The 18,746-nt window shown below is 39.8% G+C and overlaps 1 protein-coding gene and 1 pseudogene across 2 annotated transcripts in view; one reads left to right on the top strand and one right to left on the bottom strand.

Moving 5' to 3' along the window:
- Window positions 1-4,998: 4,998 nt before the first annotated feature.
- On the bottom strand, window positions 4,999-6,242 carry LOC137771318 (cofilin-2 pseudogene; annotated as a pseudogene).
- Window positions 6,243-7,095: 853 nt separating this feature from the next.
- Window positions 7,096-18,746, top strand: part of TMEM135 (transmembrane protein 135) — a 249,740-nt gene continuing 238,089 nt past the window's right edge. For both annotated transcript variants that reach the window (XM_068555925.1, XM_068555924.1), the window contains exon 1: window positions 7,096-7,433. In XM_068555925.1, the coding sequence (XP_068412026.1) occupies window positions 7,293-7,433 (141 nt within the window). In that variant the 5' untranslated portion in view covers window positions 7,096-7,292. The remainder of the gene's footprint in view (window positions 7,434-18,746) is intronic.

Raw genomic sequence — 18,746 nt, 5'->3', positions numbered from 1 at the left:
CATTAATGTAAATTTCAGGAAAAGGCAGAAAAAAAGCTATGGTGATATAAGTCAGAATTGTGGTTACCTCTCTTTGCAGGTGTATTAACTGCAAAGGGGCAAGAAAGAGCCTTCTGGCATGATGGAAATACTCTTTTTTAGGATAGTTGTCTTAGGAGTGAAGGCAAATGTAAAAATTCATCAACCTGTACACTTAAATACTTTTGCACATTACTATATACAACAACTAAAAATTATGCACAAAAAAATCAAACAAGCAAAAAAAAAAAAAAGTGACCACTGAAAGCCCAGTAAAGATAGAGGAACTTCTTTTTTTTCAAAGATAGAGGAAACTTTAACCTTGAATCACTACTTGGAGGAAAGTTGCCCTGAAGTGCTGGCCAACCTGCTTTGGACTTTGTGTGAGCACAGAATAAACCTTTCTTAATCTAAGCCCTTAAGATTTAGGGGTGTATTTGGTATCACAGCATAGCCTAACGTTTTTAGGCTACTACAGTATTCATCACCCACAAACTGCCAAGGTCAGAAACCTGGTTTTGTCAGCCCACCAATGGAGGCTCTGCGTTTCATAGGTTAAGTGACCCAAAACAAGCTTATAAATGAATGTAAAAATTAAAATGCCAATTCATTTAATGAAAGGGAGGGGGGAAAAAGCCCTCTCATTCAAACTAGGATATCCGTGTTACCATGATCAAGCCCATTCTTCCAAGACAGACCTGCATGGAAAGTCAAACCATAATAAAAATTTGTCTGGTGCATGTGTTCTCAGAAAAAGAGCATTAATTAGATGGATCAAATGTTTAATGCTATCCTTCCAACAGAGCTTGTGAATCCATTTCATAGTAAAGATATTTTGTCAGTGGGTCCCTGGGAAATACCTGAGGTCCCTGGACTGCAGTTTCCACTCCCCTTGGCATATACCTGAGTTGCCTCAGTGGCTCTCCTTTTTTTTTCTTATAATCCTATTAACTTTACTTTTTAGGCATATTATTTCATTCTAATTTTTTAGATAGATTGGTCTGGCCTCTGAAGCCTTCCTTTTTATATATCTACTCCTATCTATTATATGTAGTTTATGTATTTTCCTCTCAGAGAACAATCATAAATCTTTTACTTTCAAATTCTGTGATGGGAGTGGTAGAAGTTTGAGGTGGGGAGAATGGTGTCCTAACCCTCCTCTCCAAGTACTGATAACATCATCAAATTGATACAGACACTGGGAATTCTATGCAGTGTATCTGAATATTTCATAAGGTGATTTGAGAGCCATTTTGTGGAATTCCTGAAGGCCTGAAGGACAGTGAGGAAATAGGTATGAGAGCCTAGAGAAAAAGGGATCCCTGCTATGTACCTGTTATGTAGTGGAGGAAAGTTTGGCAACACTGTTGCCTGCTGAACTGTGGAATATAGAACATATCTCCAACAAATTGATACATTTGGTTAAGGAAATTTCCAGGCAGAATGTTGAAAGTACCAACTAATTTTTTTTTTTTTTAAAGTAGGTGTGATAAGACACAGAGAGAGATGAGATGAAAGAACTATTCACTTTTTAGGCAGAATTTAGAGGAAATATAAAGAACCTAGGCTCTTCGGGTTGAAAAATCAAGCTGTTGTTTATTCCTAGCCTGTCCAGATGGTAAAAGGTTAGGAATTGCTTTAAGGCAAAGGTTAAAGCAAGGGTGCAGCTGTAAGACTTTTTAAGACTGTAGAAAGATTTAAGAATGCTCTTTCTAGATCTTCTCAGCTTGATAAGAAGGCTTCTAAATATTTTAAGGGCATTTTCCAATAGCTTCCCGACTCTCAGCTCAAGATGGAAAGTGTCTGTCTCAAAAAGATTGACACTCTCAAAGAAAGTGAGCGTGGCTTTTAAAAAATGGAGTGGTTAGAGTTTGATATACGAGAATACCCCAAATTAAAAAAAAAAACTGTATTGGTAGAAGCAATACCTGCTTGGACTGAAAGAGCCTAAGTATCTCTCAATATAGCAGCTTTCAACATTTATATGGGCAAAAATTTATATTTGCATCTTAAAAACTGAATATAATATTTTAAATAAAATGATGTGAAGAAAATTGTGAGGTTTTGCAACCAAAATTGGTAGAAAGTCAAAATCGTATGTAGCTATTTTGAAAAGCTTGCCTAGTATCAACAAAGAGAAAGTGTACCTGAATGTTGCTGGAATTAGGAGGTACCACAGTATCATACTTAGTTTGAGCCATGCTTTGTCATTACACTATCCTTGATATGCATTTCTACAATGAATACATGTAAAGCTGAACAATTTAGTGTGGTTAAATCCTCTGCATGAGCTCTAAAGAACTCTTCCATTCTTCTTCAAAGACATCTTGAAAGCCAGAATCTTGCAAGAGCAACAATTTTCAGCTTGGCATGTATTCAAAGCCTTTGAATTCAGCCACAGATTGCCATATTAGTTTCCTTCATTCACTGTGTATCTTCTTTGAAGAAAGTCTTGTTCACCTTGTTGATGAACCCTAAAGCCTTTTTTTTTTTTTTTTTTAATGGAAAAGAAGCAACAATGAAGGCCCAAGAGAGTATCCAGTCAAGCTACTGGTCATATACAAGCTAAAAGAATAAATGACCCAGGGCTTCCCTGGTGGCGCAGTGGTTGGGAATCTGCCTGCCAGTGCAGGGGACATGGGTTCGAGCCTTGGTCTGGGAAGATCCCACATGCCACGGAGCAACTAAGCCTGTGCGCCACAACTACTGAGCCTGCGCTCTAGAGCCCGCGAGCCACAACTACCGAGCCCTTGTGCTGCAGCTACTGAAGCCTGCATGCCTAGAGCCCATGCTCTGCAACGAGAAGCCACCACAATGAGAAGCCTGTGCACCGCAACGAAGAGTAGCCCCTGCTCGCTGCAACTAGAGAAAGCACGCGCGCAGCAACAAAGACCCAACACAGCCAAAAATAAACAAAAATAAAAATAAATAAATTTATTTTTTTAAAAAAGGAATAAATGGCCCAAGTAGTTACAATGCGTAACTTTACCCTTAAAATTATTGGCAACATTATGAGAAAACTTTCTTCTGAGTAACAGCCTTATATATCTTATAATACCATATAAAGGAATTTACAAATGTAAACTACTGATTTATTGCAAACTGCTCCTTTTGCATTTTTTTTTGTTTTAATCCTAAAGCACACATCATCCTCCCTGAGAATTTATTAATGCCTCCCTGTTCTGGAATCTCTATAGCAGCACCAGTCAAGATAGAGAGTACCCTTTCCATTGTTTGAATCCGAGAGTTGAGAGTTTGCCTGAAATTGCCCCTTCACCATCCAACTCTTTAGCACTGTCACTTTTGGCACCTGTGACAACAATAACTGTGTTCTTCTCAAATATCTTTAAGCGTCAAGTCTCCATTTAACAGTTAATTAAAAGAAATTGCATGCTTTTAATTTTAATTAAAAATTTTCCTTATTTCTTGGTATGTATTTGCTGTGCCACACGGTAAACATTATGCTTATCATTATGCACGCATTACTATTCCTGTAATTTCTGTGGACAAGTTTATGCTGTGTTTCTGATCCTCTCATATTTTGAATTGGAGATTTTTTTTTTTTAATTGTGATTATCTTGTTCCTATCCTACCATTGTATATTGGGTATGTTAACGAGGGAGATAACTTGAACATGAAAGCTGTATTTGATCCTACGGAAGATCCCAGATGTTGAACAAGATGGGGTAAATGGATGGAAATTTAGGTTCTTCCCCTTGAGAAGGAGAGGGTATGTTTATCTGGGGAAAAAGGATGTGCCCAGATGTTTGGGCAGCCAGAGGCATAGGACTACGGCAGACACTTCTGGTTGCCCCCAGTATCTGTTCTTTTCATTTCACTTGGTAATAAAACCTGAAATATTATCTGGGCATTTGTTCAACCAATAAAAAAAGATTACATTTCCCAGCCTCTCTTGCAACTAAGTGTGGCCATGTACTAAGATTTGGGCAATGAGTTGTAAGGAGAAGTGGTTAGCATAGGTTTCCTGGGAGGTATGTCCTCTCTTCCTCTTTGGCTGGTCTTCCTGGCTAGCATGTGGATGTCATGGCTCAAGGTGAAGCAGCCAACTTATAAGTTAGGACGGAAATCACAGGTAATAGTCTGCAGAGCAACCTGTCAGAAGAAGTCAGGGATCCCTGATGGGTATGGAGCCACCATCTTAGACTAAGACTGTCTATATTTATCAGAGAGAGAGAGAGAGAGAGAGAGAAACTATTTTTTTTTATACATTTATTTATTTATTATTTATTTATTTTTGGCTGTGTTGGGTCTTTGTTGTTGCGCGCGGTCTTTTCTCTAGTTTTGGCGAGCAGGGGCTGCTCTTCGTTGAGATGCACGGGCTTCTCATTGCAGTGGCTTCTCTTGTTGCAGAGCACGGGCTCTAGGTGTGTGGGCTCCAGTAGTTGTGGCACGTGGTCTCAGTAGTTGTGGCTCGTGGGCTCTAGAGCGCAGGCTCAGTAGTTGTGGCACACAGGCTTAGCTGCTCCGCGGCATGTGGGATCTTTCCGGACCAGGGCTCGAACCCGTGTCCCCTGCATTGACAGGCAGATTCTCAACCACTGTGCCACCAGGGAAGTCCCCAGAGAGACAAACTTTTATCTTTTTACCACTGTTCTTCTGGGCTTTCAATCTGAGTACTCCTCTTTTATTATCTTATTTAGTTTATACTATGTTATATTATTATTACACCTATCTCATATTGTCTTGTTTAGTTTTCTTATAACATAACTAAGTTTTCATATAACTAGCTGTTTTGTCTAAAATATGATGGGAAAGCATTCCTTGGGTTGTACATGAAAGTCATAGTATTAAACAGTCTAATGGCAATCACTGATAGGCTGCTTGAATGATATTTCCTTCATTCACTGTTTAGAAAGGGCCCATTGCGGAAGGGGAAAAACCAAAACAAAATCCAACACTATTCCAATTGACTGAGCTGCAGAAGTGGAAGCTCCTTAACACCCAGATGGCATTTGACTGTCATTTTATAAGTAAGGGTTTTCCATCAAGTGAGACTACTACACTGTCTCCCAATTTCTCTCCAAGTGACGAATGCTCCTTAATCTCACCCATGCCATTTACATGCCACTTGTGTTTAATATATGTAAATTTCTTTTTCACGGCATCTTTGGAGCTAGCATAAATCATCTTGCTCTTTAAAGGTGCACTCTTAGAAGCCCAGAGTATAAATATCAATACCAGGTCTTCTTTCTTAGACTCTTGTTTTGTATGTGGCATCATACAGAGCAAACTGGCAATCATTCAGAGGTAGCAACTTCACAAAAGATGTGTAGGGATCCTCTGTGGTATCACCAGTGTCATTTGCCAAGATCTGCTTTGCTTCCTCTACAATTATTTGTCCTTTCTCATCATTTAAACAGAAGAGGCCTTCTTTCTTCCTCCCTTCCTTCCCTCCTTCCTTTCTTTCTTTCCTTTTTATCTTCTTTTGTGTAGAAGATTTCCTTATTTTCCTATCATTAAAAACTTTGATGACTTCATCATTCACTGTACTCCAGAAGCCACAGTGCCTGGGGCTGCATTGGCAGCTCTGGCTCCAGCTCTGTGGCACTAGGAGGAGGAGAAGGAGAGGTGGGTGGAAACCTTGTCTCTCTTGTTCACATCTGAATCTACAGAGGTTAGAACAGTGCCTGAAAATAGTATGTGCTCAGTAAATATTTGTAGAATGAATGAATGGGATTCCGCTAAAGGTTGTACATAAAAATATTAAACAGTCTAATGGCAAGTTCCTGCTTTAAGAAACTTTAGAATTTGTAATTCCAAGGAAACTGGAAAGATATTTATAGGTGAGGAAACTGATATTTAGTGGGGTTATAAGACTCATAGGCCACACAAGTTCCTTGTCATGCCAATTGTTGGCCAAGCTCTCTAGCCAGGTATGAGTTCTAAGACCACTGCTGCCTCTACTATGTGTACTATTTGAAGCCAAGTCCCCCTAAAACTGAGTTCCCCTACTGAGTTTATGATTAATCTATCTAAAATTTAATTTCCTTTCTTTTCCCCCCTGCCCTCAATACTGTGGTAACTGAACACTAATCAACTAGTCAGATGACTAAAACTGCTATTGTGATAACATCATTAATGTACTAAAACTGCTATTATAGATATCATCATTATTAGTGTACAAGCTCAGGTTGTTTCTCCAGGGCAAGATGAGCTCACAGACCCCGAAGCCATGGACCACCTGGCCTGAGAATTCGAGACATCTTGACTCCTGAAACTACGATTAAGAAATGTCACGACATGATGATTAATCCTAGCCTCTTTGTTTTTCCTTTTTAAGAAACCCCTAACTCAAAGACCAAGTGGGAGTGGATCTGAGGCTTGTCTCCCACACCCTTGCTTGGCGCCCTGCAATAAACCTTTACTTTGCTGCAAACACCTCCTGTCAGAGTCTGGCTTTCTGAGCCTGGGGCATGCGAGTCTTTGCTGGGTTACATATTTGGCTGATGAGCACCTGTGATGTATGCTGTAGACCGGACTGCTCAGTGGCCCAGGGTTTGGAGAGGATGACCTACTACTGTCCTTTCCCCAAACAGGAAGTGCAAGAACACAGCTAACAGACTTTTCAAGCCTTCTCAGGCACGGCAGAGCTTAGAAAGCCCAGTAACTGGGAGCAGTGCCGTCCCAACCAGCAGGCAGCCTTAGCTATTTATTACCTGGCACTCTAGGGTAGCAGAGCTGGCAGTTCTGAGGAGGATGGTTGTCCAGGCTCTCCTCCGGCAATCGTCTTCCTCCACCAGCTTCCAACAAAGACATTTAATCCCTTTCTTCCACTGCTCTCAGTTCTACTTGGTTGGGCTTTTAGAGGACAGAGACTGGGGTACAGTGTTACGCAAGTCACCTATCCTTGCACATCTTTCTCGGCGCGCTCGCGCCGGCGCGGAGCTAAAGGAGGGGGCGGCGGGCGCGTGCCCGAGCTGCGCTCTCCTACCTTCTGCTCCCCGCGCTGAGCCGGGCTCCGAGAGGCGGGCGCGCGCCCCGGGCTGAGGCCGCTTGAGGGAGCGCGCACGCTCCGCCTCTCCCCGCCTCCCTGATGCGCGCCCCGCCCCCTTGAGCTGCCGTGCGCCGAGCGCTCAACCTCGGAGGACTTTGGCCCAGAGTAACCCGGCTCGCGTGAGCTTTCCCCTGTATTCCGCACCTACCCCCGGCACGCCCTGAGAGCCCGCGGCGGTTGGGCGCTTGCTGCCCGCCCCTCTTCCTCCCTGCTGAGCTTCGGCTCACCCCCTCCCGGCCCCTGCGCGCGGCTCCTCGTCATGGCGGCCCTCAGCAAGTCCATCCCTCATAACTGCTACGAGATCGGCCACACTTGGCACCCTTCCTGCGGGGTCTCCTTCGTGCAGATCACCAGGGGCGCCCTGGAGGAGTCCCTGAAGATCTATGCCCCCCTGTACTTGGTGAGACCCATCAGCTCCTCCCCCAGGGCGAGTTTAGTGTGGAGAATGGGCCAGGGCGTGCAGTTGTGCTCCGGAGGGGCCCGGGGCACTCGCCCTGTGTCGATTTCTCATTGGGAGGGTCAGGATATTTTTGACGGGGGTGGGTGGGATGGGGGGAGATCGCGAGGGGCGGATATCCCAGATCCTACGGGAGACGGGAGAAGGGGGAGGGGAATTAGAAGTTGAGCTGTCATCTGAATGCCTGTTGGGGAGAAGATGGGTTCCCAACTTCAGGATTAAGTTTGGGGCCCTTAAAATTGTGAGTTCAGAGACCTGCGTTATTTTCCCTCCCTCCTGCCTTGTGGAGAGGTGTTGTAGGTCAGCGAGGCGATGAGAAATGGCCTGCAATCATTCCTCATCTAATTCCCCCTGTTTGGGCGCCCTCCCCAATTTTTTTTTTTTTTTTTTTTAAAGGGCATATTGGACGTCAAGTCCCTGTGGCCTCAGATCTTGTCTCAGTTTGGGATGAGAGGATTGTAGCTTGAGGGTTTTGCAAGTGATTTTGCAAGTTCACAAAGTGGTTGAGATTTTGCTTGGTGTTTTAAAGGGTGGTTCCAGTCTTTGAGTCAGTGAAAATGTTTAGGAGATCTGACTTTATGTCAGGTAGGTCCTTCATTACACAACTTTACCTGTAGGGCAATCTAAGTTTGGAGTTTTAAATAGAGAATACTTGGAAATACGTGTTTGTATCACGGAGAATTGTTAAAGAAGTTTGTTCTAAAATGTTCTCACCAGCATCTCTTTTTTTTCAATAATCTCATCCTTGGTATTAAAGATTTATCACTTTGGCTGTTGAAGTTCATTCTCTTTATTTTCTTGCCCAATAGAGCCTGTGTCCTAAGAAGGCAAAGGTATATTTATTTTTGGTATGTTTTCTAAAAGTTCCATCCAATGTTCAGTGGATGGTCAATTCTTACTTCTCATTGAGTAATGATTTAGATTTATACCCTAATATTCCTGAAGGTGTGTCATGACCATATCTGTAGTACTTCTTGAAAAGTCTGATTATTTATTACAGAGATAACAGAGAAGATGGTAACTTTCTCTGAGCTTGTGGAAGCCAGTTTCATTTGTATTATATATACTTATGCTTTTCAAATTTTAATGTGTGTTAGGAATCCACTGGGGGAGAATGTTAAAATGGGGGTTCTGATTCAGCCGGTCTGGGTGGGGCCTGAGATTCTGCATTTCTAACAAACTCCCAGGTAATATTAATACTTCTGGACCAAGAGCCACAGTTTGAATAGTAAGGATCTAGAGTAAAGGCTGATAATAAACTTATCATTGGAGCTGTGTCTTCCTTGATTTTCTTTGGCCAAGATCCATGTTTATCTGCTTTTCCACATGAATTGTGGCCAGTCCGTAGCTCAATTTTTTTTTTTTTTAAATAGAATATCTACACACTTGATTGTGCTCTCGATGTATTCAGTAATACAAAGAGATTGTTCCTTCCCTTAGAGGATTGTGAGGTATGTGGGGAGAGAGTTTATGGTATGTAATTTCTCCCTCTGAAAATCCATAGCACTTTTATTGTACCTCACTTTGTTTTTTAAAGGAAGAGATGATGGAATCTTTTTATTTATTTATTTATTTATTTTTGGCTGAGTTGGGTCTTTGTTGCTGGGCGTGGGCTTTCTCTAGTTGCAGCGAGCAGGGTCTACTCTTCGTTGCGGTGTGCGGGCTTCTCATTGCGGTGGATTCTCTTGTTGCGGAGCACCGGCTCTAGGCGTGCGGGCTTCAGTCGTTGTGGCTCGTGGGCTCTTGAGCGCAGGCTCAGTAGTTGTGGCACACGGGTTTAGTTGCTCCGCGGCATGTGGGATCTTCCCGGACCAGGGCTCGAACCCGTGTCCCCTGCATTGGCAGGTGGATTCGTAACCACTGCGCCACCAGGGAAGCCCTGTACCTCACTTATTCATTCATCCATTCATTTAACAACTATTTGTTGAGGGCCTGATGTTTTTCATATTTACAGCCTAGATTATTTACTGGTTATGTTTCCTGATAGGGTAGTTTGGGGGAGCAACAGGAACATGAGCAGTAGAAGCCCAGCTTCTATTCCAGTAGGTGGGCTGGGGGCAAGGGGGGCAAGAAAAGTTTGTGTTTTACCATTATGTCTCCAGCTAGATTCAATACTTCTTGAGGACAAATTCTCGATCTTATTTGGCCTTGTAATATCTGTATTACAAGATAGCTGGGTCGCTATTCAAGAGTGGTTGTGAAGTAAAATTAGTGGGAACTGACCAGTATTTTATTTTAAGTGAAATAGAAGAGAATAGAAACAATTAGAGTCCACTGCAGGTGGTATGGATAAGCATTAGTTCATGACAGTTTTGTTTGTTATATTTGTATGGGTTGATGGGGCTCTTAGAGCATATACCAACACTTTGCTCTTTGTCAGTGTTAGGTAGTTATTGATTAAATGTGTAACAATCCAGGGTACCAAGATACAAGGTGGTGTGGGAAGAAGTGAGCTTTTAAAAGGGATCAGCCACTTCTGATTTTGAATCTCAGCTTCATCAGTTACTAGCTGTTTGACTTTGTACAAGTTACTTTGTCTTTCTCTGTGAGAATTAAGTGAAATAATGCACTGAAGATGTATCATGTTTTCTGGTTCATAATAGGTCTTGAATAATTCGGCATTTTTTTCTTCCCCATTCCCTCAGTGGCACTTAAGTTAGGTGTGAAGTTCATTGAGGGCGGCTAGGGAGGGCTCCTTGGAAGAAGTAGCATTTGACTTGGGCCTTGAAGATAAGGATGTACAGATATTGATTCATGTATCAGATATTTATAGGACACTTATTCTTAAGGGAACGGAGGGAGAATAGTGTGAATTGAGGCAGAAATCTAAGTGGTTTCGTAAAAGAAGTAGTACGTGTATTGATTGGCTGAAACAGAAGTTTTGTGTATAGCTGTATGAGTACTAACAACTCTTATTTATTGAACACTCATGTGCTTAAACCTTCACGTATTTTCTCTTATTTAATCCTTGCACAACTCTGTCTTATCTCCATTTCATAGGTAGGAAAACTGAAGGTTAGAGACATTAAGCAGTTTCCAAGATTCAGAACTAGTAAGGGAAAGGAAAGTTTATTTTTATTTTTTTTTTTTGACTCAAAGACTGAAGGCCAGGCTAAAGGTGCCATTGAGATTTTTTTTGAACAAAGGGGTTACAAGTACAGAATGGTGCTTTCAGATGATGAATCTGGTCGAAATGGGTAGAGTGGATTGGAAAGTGTTTAGGAGTTGATGCAGTAGATTCACTCAAGTGGTAGAAAGAATCAGTTCTCATGGAATCTCACTTTGCAGCTTATTAGCAGTGTGATCTTAGGAAAATTGTCTCACTTCTTTGAGCCTTAGTCTCCTTGCTTTGCAGAAGATAATTATACCCATCTCTTAGGGCTGTCGTGAGGATTTAAATGGGATAATAGTGTGTTGGAATAGCAGCTATCATGTAGTGCGGCCCTAATCAAGCGTTGCTGTTATTAAAATAGTGCATTTGTTATGATCTGTGTCTCCACCTCCAGTTAGAATGGTGGTTTGTATTCAGAACTAGCACGGTACTTCAGTAGGTGCTTCAGTAAGTGTTTGAATGAGTGCAGGTATGAATGAATGAATTCATGAATAATTCAGGAGTGAGGAGATAGTCTTTGGCAGGTCTAAGGTAGTGCCAGAGAGAATGGAAGGGCAGTTTTAGAGGCATTTCACAGGAGAGGCATTTCATAGGAAGAACGAACAGGACTTAGAGACTGAGAATATTAGGGCAGTGTGAGGGCTTGTTTATGCTTCCAGGATTTCAAGTCTGATGCTGTTGCCATCATTGATAGAAAAGGAGAAGTTTAAGGGAAGCTGGGTTGGGGGAAAATTTTAGTCAAGAGTATTTTCTGGAGCCTATATCTATATCTGCTTGTATATCTGCTTTTCATTTGAAATATTACCATGTGTGTTGTACTAAACTGATTCCTTTTGTTCCTTTCAGGCTTACTCTCTTTTTAAAAAAAAATTTTTTTTTAAAAAAAATTTATTTATTTATTTATCTGGCTGCGCCTGGTCTTAGTTGTGGCACGCGGGATCTTCATTGTGGTGTGTGGGATCATTTTTTTTTTTATGTGGACCATTTTTGAAGTCTTTATTGAATTTGTTACAATATTGCTTCTTTTTTTTTTAATGTTTTGTTTTGGCTGGGAGGCAGTGGAATCTTAGCTCCCTGACCAGGGATCAAACCCGCACCCCCTGCATTGGAAGGCGAAGTCTTAACCACTGGGCCACCAGGGAAGTCCCACGCGGGATCTTTTAGTTGCGGCATGTGAACTCTTAGTTGCGGCACATGAACTCTTAGTTGCGGCACGTGGGATCTAGTTTCCTGACTAGGGATTGAACCCGGGCCCCCTGCGTTGGGAGCATGGAGTCTTAGCTACTGGACCACCAGGGAAGTCCCCAGGTTTACTCTCTTGTTCTATACATCTGCTCTCATGCTTTTCTCATCGTGGTATCTACAGCTGTTCTTGGTATTCACCTTCTAATACTTAAACCATGTTGAAATGTAGATGGACTGTTCCTTTTCACAGTGAATCTATGTGTTTTCACGATTTGTAAAAAACATCATCATCAATTTACTTGATGTAGTTTTTTTTTTAAAAAAGAATCCTACATATGTTGTAATGTGTGCTAATAATTTATGTATGTACCAAAAATGTATTTCAGGAAGCTATAATTTGAATACAGTTATTGCCACGCATTCACAATAAGTGGTACCCATCACTACACACGTTCACATGAAACAGTTGTTAAACTGTTTAAACCCTTGACTACCACTAAAATTAATGAATGCATAGTGCCCTTGGTACTTTGTGGCAAATTCAGAATACACAGTTGCCCATTTAGGAGGATGGATTCTATGCTGTTCAAATTCTTAGGTGCCTTTTCTAAAACGAAAGCTTGTTCAGTTGTCTCAGGTGGTTCTAAGATCTTTCTTATGTTTTTCCTGGTGTCTTTCCACAGGACCTCCAGATTAGGGTACTGGCATTTATCGTTAGCTGACTTCAGAGTAGAACCTTTCACAATTTTGGGAAGGAATGATTTAAAAACCTGCTTCTTCAGCGCCCTTCAGATGTTTACACCCTTCTTCAGAGTATAAAAATGTTTACTTAATATTTACTCCCCTTGAATTTTATAATCTTAACAGACTTGTTAGAGTGTAAGTTCATAAACACTTAAGCAGGAGTTGGATTTCTTAGGAATAAAAAAAAACCAACAACAACTTATGGACAGTCTTTAGTTGCGAAAGGCTTGAAAACCACTGACTAAAATTTCAGTGATGGAGTTTTTTTTTTTTTTTTTTAATGTTCTCACACAGTTTTATTTTATGGAAAAAATGGTAATTCTACAAAACTTCTCAAGCTTAACTCCACTTACAAGATGGTGTTCAGATTTCTGTATTTCAGTATGACTTAGGAGGCAGGATCCTAGATTCTGGGATCAAATTGCCTATGTTAGAATTCTAGCTCACTACTTACTAGCTGGGTAACCTCAGACAAATTACCTAACTACTCTAAGCCTCAGTTTCGGTAAATTTTAACTCTGGAGGCCCTAGTAAGGATTAAATGTGGCATAATATATGAAGTGCTTCTGGCACGTAGTGTGCACTGAGTTTTTAAAGGCAGTGTTTTAGCAGGTAGAGAAAATGAGTCCAGCAATGAGACTTTTTGAAATTTTTGGTAATAGGCCATTTGTTTTTGTTTTTTACTTAAAAAAAGAGAGAGACTAAAATCATTAAGGAATACAAGCTGCTGAGAATATTTGAATTATTTGACATTTGGAGATCATGGCATTTGTAAATATGATGGATTAATTCCCCTTTGATTTTTCCCTGAGTCCTACTTTAGGGGTGGAGGTGAGTGGCTCATTTTATTTTTCTAGTCAACAAGTAAATGATGATTCTTTTACAAGATTTGTTATTATCCCTTTGGAGGTGTAACAGTCATTTGGTCTTTGTCTACAAATGAGCAATTAAATGATGAGTTTTCCTATTCATCAACAAGAGATTGGGAGTGTGTTGAACTTATTTTTCTATGTGACTTCTTGGTATTCTTTGGCTGATCTCTGTTGGGTACAAAGCACACTTCCAGCACATTACTTCTAGTTGAAAGTTGAAGACATATTGTACTAAACACTTTCATAACTCACCCTTTTCTGTAGTAGATATATCTATCTGAGTATAGCTGGCCAAATCTTCTTTACTATTGTTTGCCCCTTTAGTAATCCTAAATCGGGGATAAAAATTAATAAATCTTGGAATATAGAATCTAAATAATTATGATCCATTGCTGTTTATGTTTCTGAGTCAGTAGATTCTTATTAAAATTGATATTTGGTTGATTTAAAAAAATTTTAAAGCCTTCAACAAATCCTTAATAAGTATTTTTCAGTGTCGGCATTAGTTCCTTTTGCCTTGTCACTAGAAAATTCTTTTCAAATCAAATGGAGTGGTCCTCTATCTGGGAAAGTTTATCCTCTTCAATAGAATAGTTCATTTCGGTAGAGAGAGAAGCACACCTGGAGAAGTTAGGGATCCAAATCCACTCTGGTCATCCCTGTGGTGACAGATTTTTCCATTGGATTGCCTTCATAACCAACTCTCTAGTTGATTTACTGTGGTACAGATTATTTTGAATAACCAGACCTCTTATTTACTATTTAGAAAATTATATTTTTCATGAACTTTTGACTCATTAAAACATTTTTATGATTATTTGCTGATAAACATTGATGAAAAAATATACACAAATGGAGGGGAGACGATTTGGTGATTAGGTTTAGTAATATTATATATCTGAACCTTGATGGTTAGTATTGGAATATTTGTCCCCTATTCATTTACCAGTTATTTATTGAGTCTGCTATTTGCAGGCTGCTGTGTATAGCAGCTGTGTGCTATGTGGTATGGGGGAAAATAAAAAAAAAATGAATGGGACATACTTCTTATATTGTAAGAAGGAGGGGAGACTAGGCATGTATTATCCTGTAATAAAATTCATTGAGATAAATACTGTAAGGTACATATTAAAGTGGTTTGAGAGATGGAGGTAGAAGATCATATCTGGCTGGGGAGATAAGGGGAAACTTAATGAGAGAGATGGCATTTTAGTGGCCTTGAAGGGAAAACAGGATTTGGAAAGGTAGAAGTAGGTGGGGGATAAGGGAGAAGAATGGCTTGAACAAAGACATTCAGGTAGAATAGGATATGGTGTGCTTTGGGGAATGGCAGGTGGAATTTGGACGTTATTTGTTGTAGTAGGTGATCGCTAAAGGTGGCCAACAGAGGTAGTATGCTTGAAGTTATTTCATAAAGCTTAATCTGGCAGTGGTATATAGAAATCTTGGATTCAGTGACTCACGTAAAGCAGGGGGAGGAATCCAATGAAGCTATAAGATTTTAAGCCTCGTTTATTGGAATATGTGCAAGGTAGTGCTTTGGAAAAAATATCTTCAGTGAAATATGCTGGATTGCATTGGGGCATATTGAGTTTTAGCTACTAGTACGACATCTGGGTGGAAAATGACCAAGAGGCATTGAGAAATGGAGAGTTGCTGTTCTAGGGAAAAGGTGGGGATAGAGATTTAGGTTTCATCTCTATTCTTATGACATATTCTTTATGTCGTAAGATAGAGATGAAAGTTGAAGCCCTGGTAAGTCAACAAGGAAGAGAGGTCTTTAGGTCAGCAAGGGTTTACAAAGAGAAGACAACTTGAAGGCTCATTTCTGGAGTGGAGGAAAAAAAAAAAGAAGCAGTCAGAGAGGTATGAAGAGATGGAGTAGAGAGACTGTTGCAGAGGAGTGTTGAGCAGGGAGTTTTTGGAGGTATTGTTAAGAGGTGGGAAGAGCGTGGGCTTGAATCTCAGTCCTGCCACTTACTAGCTTTGTGACCTTGAGCGAGTCTCTTAACATATGTGTTAACCTCAGTGTTCTCATCTGTAAAATGGGGGTCAAATACCTATCTCATGTCTTTTAAAAATGTGAATCAGAACAATCCAGTGGCTTTCCATCTCAGAAAATGTGAAATCTTTGCCATGGCTGTTGCTTGATTGCATTTCATACCATTTTTCCCTTTGCTTATTCACCTCCATCCAGATATAATTACATGATTTATTTTATATTTTTGAATCTAAGTTTTGTTATTTAGGATGGAGAGCTCTTGATTTCTGAGGAATAAATTGGACAACAGATTGTTAAAAAATGAACATGTCTGTGGAGTAAATGAATGTAATATGGCTTCCTCTTTTTATGAGTTATGACTTTGAGGAAAAAAAACTTGCCTCAAATTTGTGCATAAGCAATATACATGTAAGTAGTTATTTTTATTGATTATGACAAGACAACCTGGATCGAAAGGCTGGAACACAAACTTATGTTCCATAGATCTACCTGTATAAGGTTTGATAGTGATAAAAAATGTGTAAGACTTTAATAATAGATTTATAATTTATTCATTAAGTATTTATTGAATATGTACCAGGCCTGTGCTAGGTGATAATTTGAGAAGGGGAGTTAATTGAAGTGACTGCTTAATAAAGAGCTAAATAAGGTTTTGGAAAGTCTTTTCAAAATGTATTGGTAGGGACTTCCCTGGTGGCGCAGTGTTTAAGAATCCATCTGCCAATGCAGGGGACATGGGTTCGAGCCCTGGTCCGGGAAGATCCCACATGTCGCGGAGCAGCTAAGCCCGTGCGCCACAACTACTGAGCCTGCGTTCTAGAGCCCACGAGCCACAACTACTGAGCCCGTGTGTCACAACTACTGAAGCCCACGTGCCCAGAGCCTGTGCTCCACAACAAGAGAAGCCACCGCAATGAGAAGCCTGCGCACCGCAACGAAGAGTAGCCCCTGCTTGCCACAACTAGAGAAGCCTGCGTGCAGCAATGAAGACCCAATGCAGCCAAAAATAAATAAATAAATAAATTTATACAAAATGTATTGGTACAAGCAATCCCACTCCTGGGCATATATCTGGAGAAAACCATAATTCAAAAGGATACATGCACCCCAGTGTTCATTGTAGCACTATTTACAATAGCCAGAACATGGAAGCAACCTAAATGTCCACTGACAGAGGAATGGATAAAGAAGATGTGATACATATATACCATGGAATATTACTCAGCCACAAAAAAGAACGAATAATGCCATTTGCAGCAACATGGATGGACCTAGAGATTGTCATACTGAGTGAAGTAAGTCAGACAAGGAAAGACAAATATCATATGATATCGCTTGTATGTGGAATCTAAAAAAAATGGTACAAATGAACCTATTTACAAAACAGAAACTGAGTCACAGATGTAGAAAACAAACTTATGGTTACCAAAGGGGAAAGGGGGGGGATAAATTGGGAGATTGGGATTGACATATACACACTACTGTATATAAAAGATAAGAACATACTGTATAGCACAGGGAACTATATTCATTGCTCTGTAATGACCTTTTTGGGAATGGAGTCTAGAAGAGAGTGGATATATGTTTATGTGTGGCTGATTCACTTTGCTGTACAGCAGAAACTAACACAACATTGTAAATCAACTATACTCCAATAAAGAAATTTAATTAAAAATGTATTGGTACAGTTTTTCATTACTTACATAATATAGTGAATGTGAAATATATTTACATCCCCAAGGACTATACTGGGCACATAGTAATGCATATTAGTTGATGCTTCGATGATTAAGGTTGTTAAACTATTTTATCATAACAGTGGTATTTTATTAAAGATTTGTTTTAATCTCTGTTGATCTGAGGTCAGACTTTTAAATTGTCTTTTGATTTATCACTATCTTAGCTTTCTTTCTACTAATTGATCTCCCCTAAAAGACTGTTGTGATTTTTTGGGTGTATTTTTTCCTTCATGTTTAGTGTGAGATGTATCTGTTTCATCTGAGGAAACTAGGAGTGTAGTTAATAAGTATTTGTTAATGAGCCTGATTTATGAGTGAATCAAATTGGTACTGTAAACTGATGTTACAAATTGTATATGAGGCTCTCTCCTTCTTTAGATATGCTTGAGGAGAATCAATTGAGGTGAATGAATGCAGATTTTAAGCAATTTTGCTTTCAGCAGCATTGAAAAATATTAATTGAAATGAATGTATGTGTGAAAAAAGAGTATGAAAAGAGGGAAGAATGCTGGCTCAAGTATCATCAGGTTTGAGCAGGTTCCTTTTATAAGAATGCTGAACTTACAGTGTTTTCAACTTACTATCATTTATTTTGTATAGTCTTTTGACTCATTACATGTGTCAGGTTGCTTTGATTTCTTGATTTTAACTAGATCCTTGGAGTTTGGATTGTCACTAGTCCGGTTTGGGAGTTGCCCTGAAGGATTCAGTATCTACTGGCAATGATGGAAGGAGACTTATTCTGATCATTTTTGATTTCTAAACCCTGAAAAAAGTAGACACGGGGCCATCTTTTTCAGACCTATTTCTTAGAAACTCTCAAGCCCGGGAGACACTGAATTTCAGAGTGTGCTCATAGTTCCATTTGGAGCCCAGAGAGTGTTACTGTAACTGTATTTACTATGAATCTTCATTTTCTCTCTCTTTCCTATCCTCACTTTACTCTTCAAATATTGCAGATTGCCTACAGTGTGTCAGAAATACAGGGGTAGGGGGAACAAGATGTATGTGGGCATTACAGTTAAGGGGGAAGATAAGAAGATAAAAGAAATATACAAAAAATTATTTCAACTGTGGTAAGTGCTAATAAGAAGTACAGGACGTTACTAGAGAGTGTTACATGAGGTGGGTTTGGGAAGGCTTTCCCAACGAAGTAACATAGTGAGTATATGAATATATACATATATTAAGTGAATATGTATTAGGCTTAACATTTATGGCACATAACCCAAATTTTAGTATGAGATAATTCAGAGAAATGAGAAGCAGTTACTTTACAGAGAGATTATTTAACGATTTCTTAAAACCAGTATCCTGGGCAAGAATTTGATTTCTTTCCTTTTGACTTCAGTCTTTACTTAAACTTGAAGCCAAAGGCAGTAATGAAACAGCTTAGATCATACAAATACCTTGATTAACAGATTCTCTGAAATTGAACCTCCTTCTAATAAAAATCTGTATTTTAAGGTAGTCAGAAGTTTTCAGTTACAAATGTTAGAAAAACTATTTTAATCTCTATTTGTCTTCACTGATTTAAAGGTAAATCAAGGTTGTTTTAGACAAAATTGTCTAAAGGTCTGGGAAGTTAAACATCTTTTTAAA

The sequence above is a fragment of the Eschrichtius robustus genome, chromosome 11 (genome assembly GCF_028021215.1).
Source record: "Eschrichtius robustus isolate mEscRob2 chromosome 11, mEscRob2.pri, whole genome shotgun sequence".
Taxonomy (NCBI): Eukaryota; Metazoa; Chordata; class Mammalia; order Artiodactyla; family Eschrichtiidae; genus Eschrichtius; species Eschrichtius robustus.
The sequence above is the reverse complement of the archived record's forward strand: the minus strand, read 5'-3'. Positions and strand labels throughout refer to the sequence as shown.